At 37.9% G+C, this 20,201-nt stretch overlaps 1 protein-coding gene across 5 annotated transcripts in view; it reads right to left on the reverse strand.

Moving 5' to 3' along the window:
• Positions 1–2,696: 2,696 nt before the first annotated feature.
• Positions 2,697–20,201, reverse strand: part of STARD3NL (STARD3 N-terminal like) — a 24,384-nt gene continuing 6,879 nt past the window's right edge. For 3 of the 5 annotated variants that reach the window (XM_017821971.1, XM_017821991.1, XM_017821980.1), the window contains exons 2-9: positions 14,976–15,272; positions 12,428–12,505; positions 10,471–10,548; positions 8,716–8,769; positions 8,504–8,621; positions 6,920–7,018; positions 3,887–3,956; positions 2,697–3,186 (exon numbers count right to left, since the gene is read on the reverse strand). In XM_017821971.1, the coding sequence (XP_017677460.1) occupies positions 3,904–3,956; positions 6,920–7,018; positions 8,504–8,621; positions 8,716–8,769; positions 10,471–10,548; positions 12,428–12,505; positions 14,976–15,200 (705 nt within the window). In that variant the 5' untranslated portion in view covers positions 15,201–15,272 and the 3' untranslated portion in view covers positions 2,697–3,186; positions 3,887–3,903. The remainder of the gene's footprint in view (positions 3,187–3,886; positions 3,957–6,919; positions 7,019–8,503; positions 8,622–8,715; positions 8,770–10,470; positions 10,549–12,427; positions 12,506–14,975; positions 15,273–20,201) is intronic. The other 2 variants (XM_017822001.1, XM_017822011.1) reach the window with 2 other exon arrangements.

Raw genomic sequence — 20,201 nt, forward strand, 5'->3', positions numbered from 1 at the left:
CATACTGTCTCTGCATCTCAGTAAGCCAGAGACAAGCTCTCAAGCTCCTTCCTTCTAGTTGTTGAAACAGGAAAGTTCAGTCGTGCTACTTCATTTCAAAACTCACCTTACTGCCAGGTGACTTCTCTAGGTGACACCAAAATGAGCAGTGATCATTCTTCAAATGCAGTTCTCTGAGAGTCCATGAAACAAAAACTTTCCCAAGCTGGGAGACACAGCTGCTTCACCCTGACTTTACTGTAACAATTGCTGTATTTTTCCTACTGGGTATGCTTGCAGGACACTACTGCCAGAAGAACCATCCCTGAGCAGCTGGTATACTGTCCCATAAGGACATCTTGGAATCAATACATATCTGGGGTACATGGATAACCGCTGACCACTTGAGAGCTGTTCTGAGTACAAGGTAAGTCAGCTTGCTGTCAGACTGCCATGCCAAGCAACCAGTCCATTACCACGGCCTTTCACATGAACAATCACCTCATTTTCACTAGAAACAAAAGCAAGCAGGTTTCTTTAGAAAAGGCTGGTGGAAAGTGCTTCTGAGGATGTCTTCGGGGTACTCAAGGAGAGCAGAATCATCCCTGGGCAGGGCAGGATTGAACAACAGTTTTTGAGTCAGCTTTGCAGGTTTTATAGGTACGTTTGAGAGGAGCGAAGAAAATTATTCCAGATTGAGTGTTTTAACTCCTTTCTATACCATAACTGATGCATTTTAAATTTATAGGAGATGCAGCCTTTCATGGCAGCAACCAGAACTGTCATTCCCTTTGAATGCACCAAAGGGAATAACTTCCTTGGCAAACTTCTCATGTAAGAAAATGTGGCATCTCAGTTAACTCAATATACAGAAAAGCTGAAAACCATATGCCACAGGAAGAAAGGATGCTCCTTTAGGAAAGGCTTCCAAAAGCTTTACCTTACATTTGGCAAATATAACTAGTCATGTTTGGTGTAACAAAATATCCCCCCCCTCAAGGATATTCTGGCACTAGTGCATATGGCTTGTTCTGCTTTGCAGTTAATGCTTTTCTATCAATTCCTATTTCCTATTTTTCCCCCCCAAGTACTGAAATTCAGGAAGAAACAGACACTGAGAATAGGTTGAATTTCTCTGATATCCAGAGGAATTCCATATTGCAGGTTGAGGAAGGTGTTCAAGTAAAGTCACAAGTCATGGACTTTGATGAAGTTGGTAGGTTTAATGGACCTTTTGCCTTCCTATCCCAGATGCATTTTTCTCACTGAGTTTAATACTTGGTTAGGAACATTAGGAACATAACATAGCATTATTAAAAGAGAGGGTTTGATTTTTTTTTTTTTTTTTTGCTTCTAATGGTTTCTTCTTACTGGCATCTTCTGAAACAGACTTGGATATTCTGAAGCAATGTAAGTGATAAACTTCATCCTGGCTTTTTTTTTTTTTTCATTCAGTAATCACAGAAGAGAATTTTAGAAAGAGCAGACTGAAGCCAACGTAACAGCTTGCTGCCTTCAATGTATATCCATCTTCAATGTGAAGGAAGCTAGACTGCCTAATCTTTTAGTCACACACTTATTTACAGAACTGTTATTTGGAACAAAAAGGCAGGTGATTATTTTGCTGTAAAGGCTTAGTAGTAGTTAAAGTGAAATAAAATATCTGTGAAGGTATTTTCAAAACATCTTTTTTATGTAGCTCTTGCAGACTTCACTAGCATCACTTTCATTTCAATCTCCTCCTTTCTTTTCCCCCAGAATACTTTGTTGGTGCTGTAGCCTCAACTCAAACAGAACTAACCAAGTGACCATGTTTATGACTCTAGCTCACTTTTAATAAATGATGTCCCAGTCCACTTGTAATGTCTCATACCCAAAGCTGAAAAGTGAAGAGAAATCCTGCATCCACACAGCCCTGAACATCCATATCCCTCTACGATTTCATGATGTGCATGGCTGTTTGACTGTTGCAGTGGCTTACAACCCTCTGCTGCTAGTTTACTGATTTGCTGAGACTGAATAAGGGAAAAATCCTGTAAACTGAAACAGTCACCACTGCTTCAAGGAAAAGCTGTGATACGATGAGAACACAGCTCACCTTGTCTTCTTGCCTGCTAACCTGCTGTTCCACGGCAATGGAAATACTACAAAGCAACGCGGCCCATATGCACGAGTTAATATGAGAGGAATACACTGGTACTTAGCATTTGCTCTGCAGGTTGCTAATAAAACCTAATGGCTCTAGAAGAAAAGCAGCAACACTTACATTCCTCTTTAGGTAGGAATTAGGTGTTACATGAAACGTTTTTGATCAAGCATCAGCTAACATGTAAGACCTGTATATGGAAGTACACATCTTGCACAGGCAAGCTGAATGACTGACTACCTTCACTTCACTACTGGTGTAATTAATACTAGTGTTTGCAAAGGCTCACTTACTCCAGTTTCCTCCTTGAACCTGAAGAACATCACCACCAGTACAGGAGTGGGAACCAGGTTACTTCAAAGAGCTCCTTGCATCCTTTTGATATCATATATGCAAAAAAGTATTGATGTGCCACTACCACTATCGCAGCATCCCTACAGGCAATCAGCCCTACAACACGTTTTGCACAAAATCTATGCAAATTGGAATTCTTATTACCTCAAGAGAAATAAAGGAGTGGTATATGCAGATTTTCTAATGACAAAGCAACAAAATATCATTATACATTACCCATGTTTTAACATTTTATTTTAGAAAGTGAACATATCCATTAAAAAAAAAGAAAATGCATGGAATTAAAAAAAAGTAAACATAAAACTAATGACAAATTGCAATAACATAAAATAATTTTATCTAGTGAGCCCCAACAATTATTAAATATACTTCCACCACAGAGGAGTTTTACTTCATTATATTACCAGTCTCTTGATTAGGTACACAAGACAACACTTTCCAGTAATTACCTAGTCATTAGAAGATCAACTTCAGGAATCATGGAATAATAAAATACATTGTGGACGAATACTTTCATACCACCTGGGAGGCAACCTAATATACATATGTCAACAAGGTACATCTTCATGAGGTATTACAGTACATGGGAACCATTCCCTTTACTTTCTAAGGAGTAAATTCTCCTGTCAGCAGCTCCACCAGCAAGTCAGCCACAGACTCTGTTGCCAGTTTCCAAACCCCAACAACTTCCTTCCAAGATTTTCTTTCTGCAACAGATTACACAAGTCAGGATGAATGAAGATGGGAGTAAAGAAAACAGACATTGTAAACACAGATGGTGAAAAGGTCATCCACTCTTCCAGATGAGACCTTCAAATCAGAAGCTTCAGCTTCAAGGATGTTTAATATCTCCCATAGCTGGAGCTTTGCTGTGGGTGGTGAAGAGAAAGCATGGGGCAAGATAATTCCAGAAGTAAATTAAGTAATTTCCAAAATAAGGAAATAATCTCTCATATTTAAACAAAGTACACTACAAAAATCTTAAGATGCAGCTGGTCCAAACGTAACCCACTTGTAGTAAACAGACTGAAGAGGAGAAATACCAAAGTAGTTTCGCCCATGAAATCTTTACTTGCCCTAGACCTAAACCAAAGAAAATCTCTTCCTAGTACTCTTGCACTGCCATCTCCAAAGAAGTATCTCTGCCACCTAGCAAAGAAAGGAGTTTTTACACATCCGGTCCACCACTGTCCTTTCCAGGACAGCCAACGAACAAATGCTAAGGACCCCACCTCCAGGCTTTCAAGAGCCTGGCAAGATTTCCTGCTTGAAACTGCTAAGAGAGATAAAGTGAGTTCAAAAAAGATGAACTCCTAAGAGTTTGACCACCATTCAAATTATTTGGGAAGGAACTAAGAAGAAAAACATATTTTTAGGAATATCCAGGTCCTATGCAAAGGAGCTTACCTGCTTTCTCATATTTGCTATACAATTGGTTTTTCACTGTCTTGCTTTTCTTCTGAGTCTTCATCAGATCCTGAAAAGGAAGACAAAAATGCTATTAGATCAGCTGAGAGAAGAGAAAAAAAAAAAGATGAAGGGAAAAAGAAAAAATCAGACCACCACCAGTACTGGCTTATCAAAAGGCAATTCAAAGCAACTATTTCCCATAAAAATATTTACTTTTTCTTTCAGATTTCTTATATTTTCAAATGTTTCACACTGAAAGTTGTTTGTGGGTTTTTTTGTCACAGTTAACAAACCCAAACCCCAGCACTGGGATCCTTCTGTCAACGGATTCAGTTAGACTTCAAATTTTCATGACAACATACTCAGGACAATCAACTTCACATTTACTCACTGACAAGCAGATTTTCCCACTTGTTACACCCTGCCCCTTGGAAGACAACTTCAGAAGACACTTTCAAAGCAGCCAGAAATACTGCTTCTACAAATTAATAAATTCTATAATCTAGTGTTTTGGCAAGAGATTGTCTGTCTCACTCTAAGCCGGAAACCAGCTCCCTCTGCCTCTCCCTGCCCAGTTCTCTTTTCCTCATGCCCTGCCCACTCTCAGCTCTCTGCTTTGACAAAGCCCTGGAAGGCATCAAAGAGAAACTGTAGCTAGTCACAGGGCTACCTGCCCAGAGCCAGTTCGTGCTGGAGGCACTGCTTTGCAGGGAGGTGGCTTGATGGATCAGCCACTTTCAGGGAGAGCAAGAAGACAAGAAGCAAGCAGGGTGAACAGCACTGACCCCCATTTCCTGGACTTCCAGCCCAAGCCACAGATGTCTGTGCCCACATCTGAGGTGGCAGTCAGCCCTTGCAGCAATCAGCCCTTGTCAGGGACAGCTGAGGAAATTATCAGCACATGCCTTTCACCACACGTGTCTTGGGCAGTTTAAATGAGACTCCCAAAGGAAAACATCCAACAAGGTGAGTAAAGAACGGTGTTTGGTAAAATGCCTGTAGACTTACTTGGGCTTTTGGCCTGAATTTAAAGCTGAACTATGTATGCACATTCCCTCTCACAAAGGAAGGGGACAGACAAAGGGGTTAAGCATTTTTTTCTGGAAAAGTTACTCTGAAGTTTTTTCATTTTTTGTAATAGCATATCTGCCTTTTGTTTTGAAGCTCAAATTATACAGAAACTGAATAAATTTACTCTTTCCAGGCTGATTTTCCACTTGCTACCTCCAGAACTTGGTTACTTGGTAACCAAGTCTGATGTTGAAGATGAAGGATCAATCCATATAAAGAAGTGGGCCTGGGGTATAGCCCCGGACATGTGTGCCTTCAAGAAAGATAAATATCCTCAAAAAACCAAAAGTCTGTTTTAAAAAACGTTGCCATGTCAGCAGAGGGGTTTATTCCCCTCTGCATGATCACAGAGTTTCTTCCTAAATATTTTCAAATCAATATGTAAGAGTAACTAACCAAAAATTGCTCTCTTACACGAATCCATAGTTTGTCTTCTCAGAAAAAAATGCAGATTTTTGAAGAAAATATTTTCATTTTGAACTATTTTTGCTGTATATTATCTAGCAGTTTTACTTCGTGACTACCAGTGTGTGTGTTTAGTTCAAACATATCCATATGACTGTTTCTTTTAATCCTCATACCCACAAAGAGTTCTTAAACAAAGCAGTCAGGGCAGACTAGAAGGAACCTGAGCTGTTACTGAATCCCATTTGATAAGCTGAAATGAAGGGAACAATCATACACCTATAGTCAACACATGCATGCTGAGACATGATACCTCACTGCACTTGCAACACTGACCCAGCCAAAATATCTAAAAAAAACATGTTAGCTCCACTTATATTTCCTCTCACACTGTATATTCTGTTGCCAAGAAAAACCCCCAGGCTGAATCCAGTACAATTCTTCCAACCATTATTCCTCAAGATAAACTCACAGTTTTAACTAAAATCCATTTTGACTTTGAATTATTAGTTATACTCGACATTAATGCTTTGTCACCCCTAGATGGAGCTCGAAGTCATTCATTAAGCCAAAATGCTCAGCACAGAGAAACCATAGAGACAGACATTAAAATGAAAGATATCACCGTGTATAACTATATAATGCAAGATAGGCAAACTTATCTGTAGCAATTAGCAGATATTATTTTAATTATATTGCATAATACAGCATAGCTTTACAGAAGAGATTTATATTTTTAAGACAAAAAGACTGACATAGGATTTGGGGGTTCACAGTGCATTCTCAGGTAACTGAAATACAGTCAACCTACGAAGAAATTATTCATTTCCTTGAAATGCTTGCAAACACATTCTGAAATCTTGTGGTATTTACATTTATTTTTGACTTACTCAGCTCACACCTCAACTAGAGCAAAGCATATGATACGCAGAGTCGAGATGTACTTAACAGTAGCCACCAGTTTAATATACCTGCACAGCTAAGCTTTTTTACACAGAGGGGGCTTTTTCTTTTTGTTATGAGAACAGAAAAAGCCTCTGATTGAAACTTCAGCTTGCTTTATAGCAGTTTCAGGTTCATTGTCTATTCTAAGATACCGTAAAGCTCCAAGTTTAGGCTGGATTAAATAGTGCACGGCTGCATAAATGCTATTGCAAGCAGAAAAGAGATCACAGAGTCACAGAATATCTCAAATTGAAAGGGACTTGTAAGGATCATCGATGGCAGAAGCAATCCATAACTGCCTCCTTTCAGTTGCAGTGCCATTTTCTTTCAGATTTATCTTGTTTTTAGTCAGAACGTGACGTACAATACACTAACTACGTGTATTGTAACCCGTCTGATAGGTAGTAACTAAACTGAATTGCTGTATAAAAAGAATATACTGAATAAAAAAGAATCTTGCATTTTAGGATGGTAAAGTACACTTTTCATTTAAAAATAAAAACATGTTTTTTCCCCCTCACCCTTCCCCCCTTACCCTCTTGAAGGAGGTGGAACATGCAGGACTTCAAAGTGAATATGAAAAATCATTCACTATGTGAACATAACTACCTGCTACAGATTCAGGGGGAGAATAGAACTGCCCGTCAGAGAGGACTCCTGGGTGAAGAAGAGCTGCTCGTTCAGAAGCATCCTGTGCTATCAAAAATCCTAAAAGGAAAAAATTCCAAAAATAATTCCTCAGTGCTAATACAAAGCATCTTAAAAATCAAATATTAATGAAGAATCTTGAAGACTAATGTATTATATATTGGCATTCTTAACTAGTTACTTCTTTAGATAAATATATTTTTAAAAAGTGTCAACAGTTAATTTAACATTTATGTCTTCTATTTAACTTTAGGCAGCTAAGGTGACATGCACTAGCAAAACAGAGATACTGTACACATGAATTAAGGAATCCTTCCTTCTACTACGTGCAATTGCATGATTAGGATGCCGTATGTAAATTCATCAATATTCACTGGCGAACGAAAAATCTGGAGTATATTTTCAATGATCAGTGAAGTGCCACACATAACCAACTAAATGTTTTCTCACTTGCCACTATGACTTCTCATTAATGGTTTGCTTTCACCTATCTGTCTCAACATACTTAATTTCTGCAACCTTCATGAAGTATTTACATGTGTATGCATGGAATACTTTCCTTGCCTATAAAAATTCAATATGAAAAAATGCAAAAGTCTTTGAACTTGATAGATTTCTTATCTAATTAGATAATGGTCTGATGCAGCTGTATTTTCTCACCTCCTCAAAAGACAAAAAAGTTACCCTCAATTTTTCTTTCTCTAGGCAAAATCCACTGTTCTCAACCACCTTCTTAGAGTGGTGAGACAGAAGAGGGAAGGGATCAAAGTAGAAAGATTGCATTCAGAGCACAAAAAACATGGAGGCATCCATGCCTATGTAAAGTATACCTAACAGATAAACATGCCCTTCCAACAGAGTTTCAGCCTGTATTTCAGGTAATGATGCATAAACAACAGGCTGGCTGTATAATTACTCTCCTGCTTTTGAAAAATCACAAAGAACCTGTATGCTTTCTTTTCCTCACCACTTAACCAATATTCTCTTTCAACTAAAACAATGGTTTCCTCCATTTAGTTGAATACATCGAGCATCAGATGACCTGCTGCCTCATCTTGAAGTGGCTGAAATTCATACTTGCTCTGGTCTCATTCTGCTTGTGCATGAAGAAGACTCTCTACAACACTTGTTTGCCTTTCCTTTTCTACCTCAAAAGAAGAGTTAGTGACATTGAATTACTCATTGTGTCTAAAAGAGGAACCAGACACTTAATCTATGCATTACCCAAAAAATAAAGTTTTACAAGCCCAAGTCAGTTAAAGTTTTGTATCTTAAGGATACAAAATGATATGCATTCCTAACGGCTTGAATGAAATGGTTGATCTGGCCCTTGTAACTTTTAACTTTGCCTCCCTAAATCAATTAAAACCTCACTTCTTTGAAGGCATATGTTCCTTTCCCAAAAAAGAAAAATCATGCCATATGATTTAATTTTTCCCACAGCTCTTCAAATTTTGAGATGCTGAAAGAAGCAATATTATGCCAGCTAACAGGGGATCAAACACTGCCAACTGCAGCAATTGAGGGGAAATATCAAGAGCTTACTGTTTTCTTCTTCAGCTTCTTGTGGTAACACTTTAAAGTCCAAGAACCAAGTTTCAATCCAGGCAAGTATGAAGGATATGATGGGCAGCACATAGCCAAAAGCACCCTGTGAGAACAGCTGGGTGGAAACAAAACATTACAAAAATTATTCTGAAGAATTTTGCTTTTAAGAAAACAACAAAGTGAAACAAACATTTTATTAGAATATATACCTGTGAAATAATTACTTTTGCTAATAAAAAGGCACTGGTCACTGCTGTTGTAAACTGAAAGAGACAGAACAGTTAAACTAATAAATGGATTTACTTTCTCATTTCTGCCATTATGCATTATTTGCAACTTTAAATATTTATTAACAACAGCAAGATCACATAGATTAATAAAATGTAACAAGCATGATACAACTAACTTAAAGTGTTATTAAAATAACCTCTTTAATAAACTTTTAATACAAACACCTCCAAACATTGATTTCCACACAGCAGATAACATTTGTGTAGCATCTCTACTGACTCAATTACATAAATTGTGATCTTACTGTGCAATGCAGATGCACTTCTCTATTCACAAGTCCCTTAAAAAAACCCCAAACTACTTATGAACTTGGGAAAAAAGAAAACAGCAACTGTTTCAAACACTTTTCAATACTATCCAAATCAAAAGATCCATTTCAAAGAACAAAACATCTTCACAGGAGTAAATTTGAATAAATGTTTTTATTCACACACTGATACTGTGAAAAATTTATCTCTCTGGAGACTTGATACTCTCTAAAAAATGGCAGGCTGCATAAAACATCTAAAAAAATCCCCAAAAAGCAGTGGACAAGTATTGTTCACTTAAGCAAGGCTTCTATCTCTACTAGTGCATTTGGGTCCAGCAATTCTTTAAATAGCAGAACCTAACTAGCCAGTTAGCTTCTGGCAATCACAGGTAGGATGTTAAGATCAAAGGCTTCTGCAAAACCTTCAGTGGAGCTTTATATATCTAATTGCTTACTACCATGATGGGTTTACTCTCACAAACAAAGGCATCAACTTAGAGGATTAAAAAAATACTCCAAAGCTACGCAACCAAGAGCAAGGATTTTTAAGATATGCATTAAATATAAGGACAGTCAGAGCAGCAGCTACCATTATGTATGTGTTTGTGCCATGCTAGCAATACAACTTATAAAAATCATGGCATGTAGCCTCAGACTACAAAACAAACTGCATGCTACTCACCTGGAGAAAGTTATACGTGAACATATTCTACATGCACCTAACACAGTGCAAGGGAAGAAAAAAGTACTGATCTACTGATCCACAAAGTACTAAGCCAGCAGTATGCCTGTTGTATTACAATCTGTAATTGTACTGACTGGTGGAAGTATGAATCTGTCACCAAGTTTTGCCTTCTTATCAACACAGTACAGCTGCACTAAAGATATTGGCTCCAAACCACTGTGATTGCCTACAGTTCTCAAGAGGTTCCTTTTTAAGAAGGGATGCATATTCAACATTTTATATTGCAGCATGAAGCAATACAGGTACTAGTGCTCAATGTGTGGCACCAAAAACTTCAAAAACTAAGAATGTGGGAGTTAATGGAAGCTGGATCTCTGGTACAATAATGCCAATTCTTGTTTCTGAATACGGTTCACTATTTCAAATGCAAATATATTTCCAACATTAATTAACAAGTCAGAGGTAACAAGCAGTTATGACTAGGCATCCATACTGGATTAAAAATAAGTCTTCAATTTGTATTAACATGATACCTAATAAGAACCACACGCACTGTACTATTAAATTCTTGCCTCTAGGCTGAAAATCTTCCAGAAAAGAAGTTTTTAATGTGTTACTGTACAATGAATTTTTATATATAGCATCAAGAGGATTCTTCACATACGAGTGTTAAGCGGCAACTAAGATTTTGTCTGATCCATTCTAGTAAAAAGTCCATTATGCTTGGCTACTACTCACAGCTATTGCCCACCAATGGCGCAGTCTGCACATTGCATATGCAAGTATTAACACCTTAAATCGAAAGACTGCCAGCAGCTATAGAGAAAGGAAAAAAATATTTGTTGGTTAATTCAGAACACAGAAGAACCACGAGATTTCTCATCTCACTGAATATACTGACTGCTTACAACACAACTTAAAACAGGACAATATAAGTTCTGTTATCAAGAAACAAATTTGAATGTGTGCTTATTTCTCTTTTAGAAATAAAACATAATTTCCCATTTGTAAAGCAAATTACAACACTCACATGCCTACACAGGCTCAGATATGCAAGCACGGGCAATTCCACAAATAAGTTAGAAACATAAGAAAACTACACAAAGTATGTTCACGATCATTTTACCTGACTGGAATCTAAGCAGTTAAATCTAGATGCAGTTACTCCAGCAAAATACCTTGAGCATCACTGTGCATCTCAATGATCTTAGTGGTGTGCTACTGCACAAGAATATTGTTAAAAACTGTAAAGACTTCACAAATGCAACTAGAAAATTAGAAGAATTTTTAAAAACAATTTTCTACTTACTCTACTTCTAGTATTTTTTTAAATATTAACATTGCAAAAATCCATTATTCTCTATGGAAATGCCTGCACTATCAAGTCATTCTGACTATTTTGCAGTAAAGAAAGGTAAGTTATGGTATTTCTAGGCCAGAAAATTAAATCAATAGCAGACAGATGAGATTTCTGATCAGGGACCCTAACCTCCAATTTCCTTGTTTATTCTTGCGTATTAGATTGTCTCCAGCTTGTTTTACAGATGTGTTCAGAATCTAAAAAATGTGAAACAAATGCTTAAAAATGTACTATGGCTAGAAGTACAATGAACCCATTTAATCTTATGTAATGTGTAGTGGAAACAGAGGAAATCCTGTATAAGCCCACAAATCATTTTGCAGAATTCAAATGATCTAGTCCCTTCACAGGGAATAAAAATCTATTATTTTGCATTACATGTTCTTAATCCTTGTTTCAACTACGGGACAAAATAATTTCCAGAGCATCAATATTTAAGGTAACATTTTTTGCCTTCTGCAGTACGGTATATTGTGGAGAACCTGCCAGCAAAACAGTGAGAAAGGGAGAAGTATCATAGTTTGCTAATTTATGAAATTTTTGTATCCAGTACCTAAGTCCATTTGACAGAGCAAATGGTCTGATGCAGAAGCAAGGATGGGTTTTTACACCAATTTCAAAGAGAGATTCTGCATATAAGCATTAATACATAATGACTGATGGCAAACCAAGTCATGTCTGCCAGGCAAACAAGTTCTGGCACAACTAACGATCTTGCAAAAACATGGGGCCTTTTAGGAAAACCATAAAGAAACGCCTTTTATTTGGGCCATGCAGTGCAAAATGCATTGCAACTGCAAAGCTACAGCGCTGCTGAAAGACAGGAATTTCCTAATACAGTAGAATGTAATCTGTTCTTAGTGTTTGAGTTAAAACACAGAAATCTGAAAAAACCTGAGCCATGATGGCCAACCTGTGAACAAGTGTCTCCTGACTGCAACCAACTTATGCCTGTGGAAGGACAAAAACATTGGTTTAAACAAAATGATTTTATAGCTGGAGGACTACAGGTCTTGTCCTCTTAATGAACTGCCTTTATGTTACACCAGTCTCACATTCTTCACTGAGTTTTTCATCTGCTTTTCCATTCCCCCCAAAGTTGAAGATGCAGTTTCAGTGTCTCTAAGCTTCTCCATCCACAGGCTCCATGAGCCTGCTTCCAGAGCAGGACTGGGCAAACCCTAGATGGGTGAAACTTTGCACAAGTCTTTCTGATCTAAATTATCAAGAAAAGATCAGCCTTTTCACAGGACTCAAAGTAGGAAACATCTGTGGAAGGAGGAACAGAGAAACTACAGTTTTGCTGCTCTTTTTTCTTTTTGGAAGAACACTTACAAATATATCAAAATATGAAGAAGAGTAGTCATAATGTAGGACTTCTTTCTCTAAGGTAGTCTCAATGCCTCCTTTTACCTACAAAGAAACAACACCGCATACAGCTTTAGAACAGAAGTTACTGAAAACAAAATACACACAAATATGAAGGGTGAAACTAATAGTTCCCTGATGATGTACAAGAACATCCTTAAACTAAATACAGAGGACCTATATGCTAAGAATGTTAATTTCAAGATTACTGTTATTTGTTTTTCATGATTATATACACTTTTCAAAGTGAAAACATTTAGGATTATTGTCTGGCCTAGGCAAGTTACATTTCAGACTGGCCCAAAATAAAAGCAAACAAATTGTCGAGGGAAGAAGAAATGATTAAATGTAAGGTCTGTTACATGAATTCACAAAGCATTTTATGTCTTATAAGGAGGATCAAAACAGCTGATCAAAAAGCCACCCAAAAACCAGATGTCATTAGTCACATGTTAGCAAATAGGAAACAAAACAGTAACTGAATTTATACTTCAGATCTTTTCCTTATCAGCACACATTCAGTTTGTTTTAGAAGAGCTGAGCAAAAGGACCCACTATAAAAAACACAGAAGCTGCAACTATTAGACCATTCTCCCACAAATAACTAACACACAAATTTAATTCTTTCATTTGCTGAAGAGATACAAAATTACATCTTCCTTAGTCACCATCTTTCTTTCTAGCAGAAGGATTCATCACTTTACTGTTCAAACAGGCTTAGGAAGAAAATAGTTTAAGATGTATTGAGTCAGAGAACAAGAGGAATATTTGTCTTAGTGGAAAATTAAAAACCTCAGTGTCCAACTCATATTGTTTTTAGTATGAAATTCTGTAATTAAGCACCGCATGAAATAGTTATGTAAAACAACACCAACAGAAGGCTTTGAGTTTGACTACTGTCATCTTTTTAAGGAAAGGAGGTACCAAAGCAGGCCAACAACATATGTTCACCATCTCAAAGCAATGCAGTCTAGACGCTTCCACACTTTCCCAACTATACTGCTGGACAGTGTTTTCCTGAGACTATTCACTCCAACTCCAAATTTCTTCTATTTCTTCTCCTCTCCCTCGCCTGTATGACTACCTGACAAATAACTTTCTAAGTACAGCTTTCTCTTGGTTACTCTACTGCATCAAGTGTGATTGTCTGCTTCCAGCATAAATAAGGAAGATCAACTTCTCCCCCTCCTAGCTGTTCACTGCATGGCTGTGTGAGCACTATATTAATGTAAGGATGAACAGAGAACTATGAAAGCCTTGTGTTTTGCTCAAAATGCCACGGTGCTACTCCCTGCAGCATTTAAAAATAATCTACTCCTAAAGAAACTGGAAAATAGCAAAAAAGGGAAAACAATACTTACAGGAACCCTTGGAGCAATTCGGAAGTCCCATTACTTATGCACCAGTGACAGACAGTCCTAACACACTGCTATTTGACTTCCCAAGGAATAAAACAATTAGAAAAAAAACAGAACAAAACTCCTAACCACAGGTCAGATCCCAGATATCACATGTGAGCTTCTAACATCATGATACTGGCCTAAAAAAAGAAATGCATCAGAACACTATGCTGCTTTTCTAAGACAAGGTAACTTTACACACTAGGTACAACAATCTTTCCACCTAGAGAGACAACAGAAATCTAGTCCTAAAATTACAGCATTCAGGAAAGCAAAGCCCGATTTCTCAAATTAAAATCAAAATGAGTATTTTTCACTGTTTGAATGAACTATTGAACAGTCAGCTCCATGCCAAATCAATAACCAAAGTTATTTGTCTTGTAAAGAAATGCTGACAAAAATATGTACTCAAGATCTTTCTTGTCTAGAAAAGGGATTCCTCCCTAGTATGTCCTTTCTTAAATGCAAATTTTAGATTATTTCTTAAAATTCCGCTCAAGAACTAGGATGGTACTTATAAAAAAACAACATATCATCTATCCTATTGCTTTCTGGAAATTTTAGAAGAGCCTCATTTGCCAAATTACAAATCATGGAGTTAAAACTGTGAGAGTTTATGCTTCTTAAATACACCGTGCCATACACAATGTATAACATACTAAGTTTGCCTCAAAGAAAACACATCACAGCAAAAGACAATTTTTTGCCATTGGAAGTCTTTTCAGGGACTGACACCTCAGTCAAGTATCACTGACTTAAAGTTACTTAGAAGGCAAAGTCTTGAATACTGTTAAAATGCACACTTTTTGCCAAATTCCAAGATGTACAGCGACATTTTTGTTTATTTGATGCCTGAGGAGTTAACTGGATTTCCAGTGGTTTCTTCAGCATGGCTCACAGACTACGGAAACGCTTTCATGATAAGAAGATAAACATATCTCCTAATGAATAAAAGTAGATGCAGTTGAGTAGATAAGCTTAAAAGTAGTAAGCTGCTTAAATTCAAATAGATACAAATAGCATATAATTTGGATAGAAAGAAGCAACTTATTAACCACCTCTGAAGTGAATAAATACTTCAATAAAGTCTAAAGGGTACTGAAAAGACAACTCACATTTAATTCTATTATCCACAGCAAGGTTATGAATAAGAGATCAAATGTAACAAACAAACAGAAAGTCCGTCTGACATCCGATATGCCTTTCTTCTCTCTGCCTTCATATGACTCAATCCTTGCCATCAGCTGCGCTGGGTTGATGGAGTGGACATCCCGCAGGGAAGGACAAGATTCCACACTGCTACTGTGAGCATTTTCTGCGTCACCTGGCACCCGATTCATCCTGGGTTTGCTCAGAGTGGTCTTCTTCCAGTTTCACCATCACTAGAAGGCTGATCCATAAAGAAAGGACTTCTAAACGAACAAAACCAAAACACATTAGTCACAAAACCTTCGCAATTCTAATACGTATTTTCTTTTCTGTAAGGTCTCTTTTTGCTAAACTCATGACTAAGAATTAGGAGAGTAGGCTCTAAAAATTGTTCCTAAAATAATGTCTACTCTCCCTTCATCTCTCAGAGGATTTGTGAAACAAGAGAATTAATGTTCAATTAGACTGATGGAAATAAGGGAGCACTGTCCAGATTTAGATCTACATACAATTCCAGAAAAATGGCAGTATTAGCTACTAGCACATCCAGAGCTGACATAACCAGAAGATTAGAAGTCCAGCCCCTGAATACTGTAGTAATCATTCTATAAAGCACATACACTATAAATTCAGCTGCTATGACAACTTAGATTGCCAGACAGCGTCTCTCTGGGAAAAAAAGTATGTAACCAGTGGTTAAAGGTCATGCAATTACCCTAAGCCTGACTACAAGGCTTTTAAAAAGAATTTTTAGGTTAAATTTCTTATAAAACTGGAGCAGTTAGATGTATTATTCCCTCAAATCCTCCATGAGAACCTTTTTTCAATTAAAGCTTCTAGAAAGAGTGGACTAAGAAGGTTACAAAAGTTTTGTGGAAACACACAGAAAATCTAATTTTCCGCAAAATGCTCACAAGATTAAGCTATATATCCTGTGGTACAAATCACATCAGACAAGTTTTTGCAACGCTGGGGGAACAGTTTTTTGAAATTTCAGAACAAAACTTTGCCTCCTCCTGTGGGGATTGTCTTTTAGTAAACCACAAAAAAGAAATTCCTTCCCACTCCTGCATTTCAACAGTGTTTCAACTTCAATCTGTAAGAACACAGTCAGTCACAGCACAATAGGGGATCTGTAACACACCGCTAGGCAAACACCAGGGAGGAGACAAGGCCACAGGGGGAAACTAAAGTTGGTTCAGGGAGCTGCACAGACATCACAGCTGAGGAAGAGGCAAGCCAACCAGGGATGGTTAAGGTCTAGGTCAAGTCACACAGAACATCCTTACGGCAACTGAAAGCACCAGACAAGGACGGCCGAGCACAATACAACCTTAAATCTTCCTCCTATGTTTCTACAGCAGCTGCTTCAAACATGGGTGATAAAGAACTGTAGAGGGGAGAGACATATGTGGTATGTGTTTGGTCAGGTGTCTTGAGTGCTACCATGACCTTTGGGCTGAGGGTGTGAGCAGAATCACTGCACTCGAGTGCTATAAACAACACTTGCTTTGTACTGGAAGTCCTCCCATCAAGGTGCCCTGCTGTGTAACAGCAGGTCATAGGAAAACGTCTGTGATGAGATATAAACATCAGATCAGGCCATCAATGTCAATAATGAAAAATAAAAATAAAAGAAAAAAGCCAAGTAACACGTGCACCTCCAAAAAAATTTCCATCTACATTGGCTAAAATACGTGACTAATTTTTTATTTTGCTGTGGCACTCAGTGCCAATTACATAGGAAGTTGTTACTTCCAGTTTGGATTGTTGCTAGATACAGCACAGTATGGAAATGCAATTAGTACAGCCAGAGCTAATTGTTTCAGGATGTGCTAGTTCAGCATCCATTTGCCTTGTGAGGCCCTCTGCAGAGAGAAAAGCATAGTCTTAAAATGCACTGGCTACCAGTTTGTTTTGAAGTGTGACTCAAAACTTCAGATTCAGTTTATAAATTCCATGTAGTCTGTACAGACTGTTTTTTGCCTTAAAGCCCTCTGGATGGGGGATACTCACAGCAAGGGAATTTGTCTCCAGCCTTGCTCTGCCCTGCTGATCCATCAGATCCACATTTGGACATATGGCAGGGCTTGTCTCATCACACTGAGCTGCCATCAAAATGTTGAGATTCTTTACCCGAACAGACATCGCCTGGCACCTTTATGCACTCATACCACCAGTTCTGCAAACTGATTAATCACAAACTGTGTGCTAGAGGATTGTTTACTATAGTTTCTTTCATTAATAATAAAAAAAAAAAGTTCCTTTGTACCTGAATGACATAATCAGTCATTTCATCACACCAACATTCTCAGGTGGTTTCAAGTGGGCATATAAAAAGCAAAATCTTCAGTCCTTTCTGGCAGCTATCTTACAGGCACTTGGGGACTATTAAAAAGCAACAGTTGCCTTGGAATGTCAGTCACCTGGCCAGACATTTCCATACCCATCTCAGCATTACCAGCAACAACATTTCCCTGGCACTTCCAAGGCACCACCCATGCCCTGGCTCTCTTGCCCATTACAAGTTTGTAGTGGGAGTAAGCTCTTCTCTTTCCTTGGCTTCATTTCTCCATAGGTTCTTGCTTGTGCAAAACAGCCTGTGTTTGGAAGGGCTCCAGACTTGCTGCCTCATCAGGAGCTGCCACTTTTCAGCTCTCCATGTGGGCAACACAAGCGCCAGGCAGGCACGAGAGCGCTTTTCATGCATCCCTGGGCAAGAAACTCAGTGGTGGAGAGAGTTTAGGAAGGCAAAAAAAGCGTGCTTGTCATCGAGATGTGTCATACTTTTGAAAATACCACACAACTCTTTTGTGTGTGACTGTTAGTGATCCTCATTCTCACTCCTCAGGAAACAGGGACTGCTTCACCTATATTCATGCATATTACTTGAGTTTTTGCATCCAAAGTGATACATGACACTGGTTATTGTTCTTTTTAAAAAACAAAATAATTTAAAAATAGAAAAAATAATTATACACTAGGGTTTTGGGGTTTGGCATTTTTGAATGCCAAAATACAAATTTATGCAGAAAAAAAAGCATTAGCAAATGAAGAGAGAAAATCACATTCTTAAAACTTTTGAGGTTTTTTTCTAGAAAGAGCTTTCTTTTGCATGGGTTATCTGCTTTCCTGTTTCTCGTAAAGGTTAATATTTTATAGATAATTTTGTTTTGTTTTGTTTTGTTTTCAACATGAGTTACGTATTATCAGAACTGTTGTATCATCTCTAGGTTGACCCAGTGTCTGCCTCTGATTTGAAGGAGTCTGGGTGCACCTGGCACCCCTTCTTCTGGCTCCAGGCAGTCCCATTGTTTGGGTTATCCTATATGACAAACTTCAGGAAGGATGTGCGGTCAAAAAAAAGTATGTCCTATAAAGAAATGATGTTTACAGACTGGCATGTTCATTCTCTGCAGAGTCTGGGTGAAGGACTCTTACCAGGAAGATGAACAGCCCATAATTCACAATCTTGCCAGAAACCCTATGGGCAAACTTGCCTGGAGAGGTGGAGTTCATAGCAACTGTGTTGAATATAAACTGTGCCATTAATTCTTTGCCACAAGAGACATGTGAGTGAGACAGAAATTGGTTTTCCCCATGCAGTCCCACTAGCATATGGCTCTCCACAAGATGGAGGAGATTTGCAATGTTCTGGCTCTGACTTTCCTTTGCCAGACTTTACGTGATGGTTTTTCAAGCTAAACTGAGGATTGCATTAACCTGCTGCTGGCTACACCTGCACATTGCAATAATGTTTGTGAGCATCTGTCCTGAAACAGTTGGAAAAATAAAATAAAATCCTGTTTCCATGTATAAGCTTTGTGTTACATGTCTTTGAAAGCGTTCTTGGAGCTAAAAAACTGCTGGCATTTCAGCCAAATAACAGTCTTATTGTTATTTGACTCATCATGAGTGCAGAATAGAATAGAGTATTCAGTTGGAAGGGAGAGAAACAGTCACCTGGTCCAACTGTATGACCACTCCAGGGCTGACCAAAAGTTTTAGTATGGCATGAAGGGCAATACACAAATGCCTCTTAAACAGTGACAAGTTTGGGGCATCAACCCCTTCTCAAAGAAGATTCTTACAGAGTTTGACCACCCTCTTGGTAAAGATACGTTTCCTCCTGTCAAATCTAACCCCACCCTGATGGATGCAGCTTTCAGCTATTCCCACGTGCCCTGGTACTGGGTACCAGTGAGGAGAGATCAGTAATCTCCCTTCATCTACTAGGCAGGTGAAATGACAGAATCTATAAGCTTATTGAAATGTAAAAACATTTAAGAGGGAAATCAAAAATCCTGAAATAAGAATCCATACCAGTATACTGGTGATGTTCCTTATCCTCACTCCCCTTGATTTCAAGATATGTAAGATGGTAATGTTTCTTTCTTCTTTTCTTCATAACTGCATACATTCACTCAACTACCACTAAAATATTTAGCTAAGTAAGTTTTATATACTGACCTGTTCCAAGTCATAGACAACAGTGGTTTTTTTCCTGGAAAAAAAAGGCAAGTTTGCATCTATTTAAATTAAAGCAATTGTGTGTTTTGGGTTTTGGGGTTTTGTTGGTTGATTGGTTGGGGGTTTTTTTGTTTGTTTTAACACTTAATTCTTATGGCTGTGACTCAAGCTTCCAAACAGAGAATTAAATTCCAAAACGTCCTAGTAAAATAAAGATTTTACACTTAGTAATAGTATTAATTAGTATAATAAGTGAAATGCAAAGTAATCAAGTTTAGGACTGCAGTCCTTCCCTGTCCTCAAACTCTAATAAAGACTAATAAATACATGGTGAGAGCTAGCCCATGATTTCAGGTTACATTTACAATTAATGCAATTATTTTCATTCATACTGAGAGAAGCACATGGCACACATTGCATGTGTCAGTTTTACACATATCTTAGAGATGCACTATCAGAACACTACTTCTCTTTTCTACCATTATTCTTAACCCTCTCCTTCCATTCTGTGGTCTTTGTTTTAAATTATTTTTGTGTTTACTATACCACTGTATCACACATGAGCAACAGCACCTCTTATGTTATTTTTTTTCTTTCCAAGGAAAAAAACACAGAGCAGAATTTAACTGAGATGAGATATTATCATCATGGCGAGGCTTCGCGAACGAAGATTTGGGAAGGCTCTATCCACATTTGTTACAGGCACGCTGGTGGCTTATGAG

The sequence above is a fragment of the Lepidothrix coronata genome, unplaced genomic scaffold (assembly GCF_001604755.1).
Source record: "Lepidothrix coronata isolate B3197 unplaced genomic scaffold, Lepidothrix_coronata-1.0 Scaffold3, whole genome shotgun sequence".
Taxonomy (NCBI): Eukaryota; Metazoa; Chordata; class Aves; order Passeriformes; family Pipridae; genus Lepidothrix; species Lepidothrix coronata.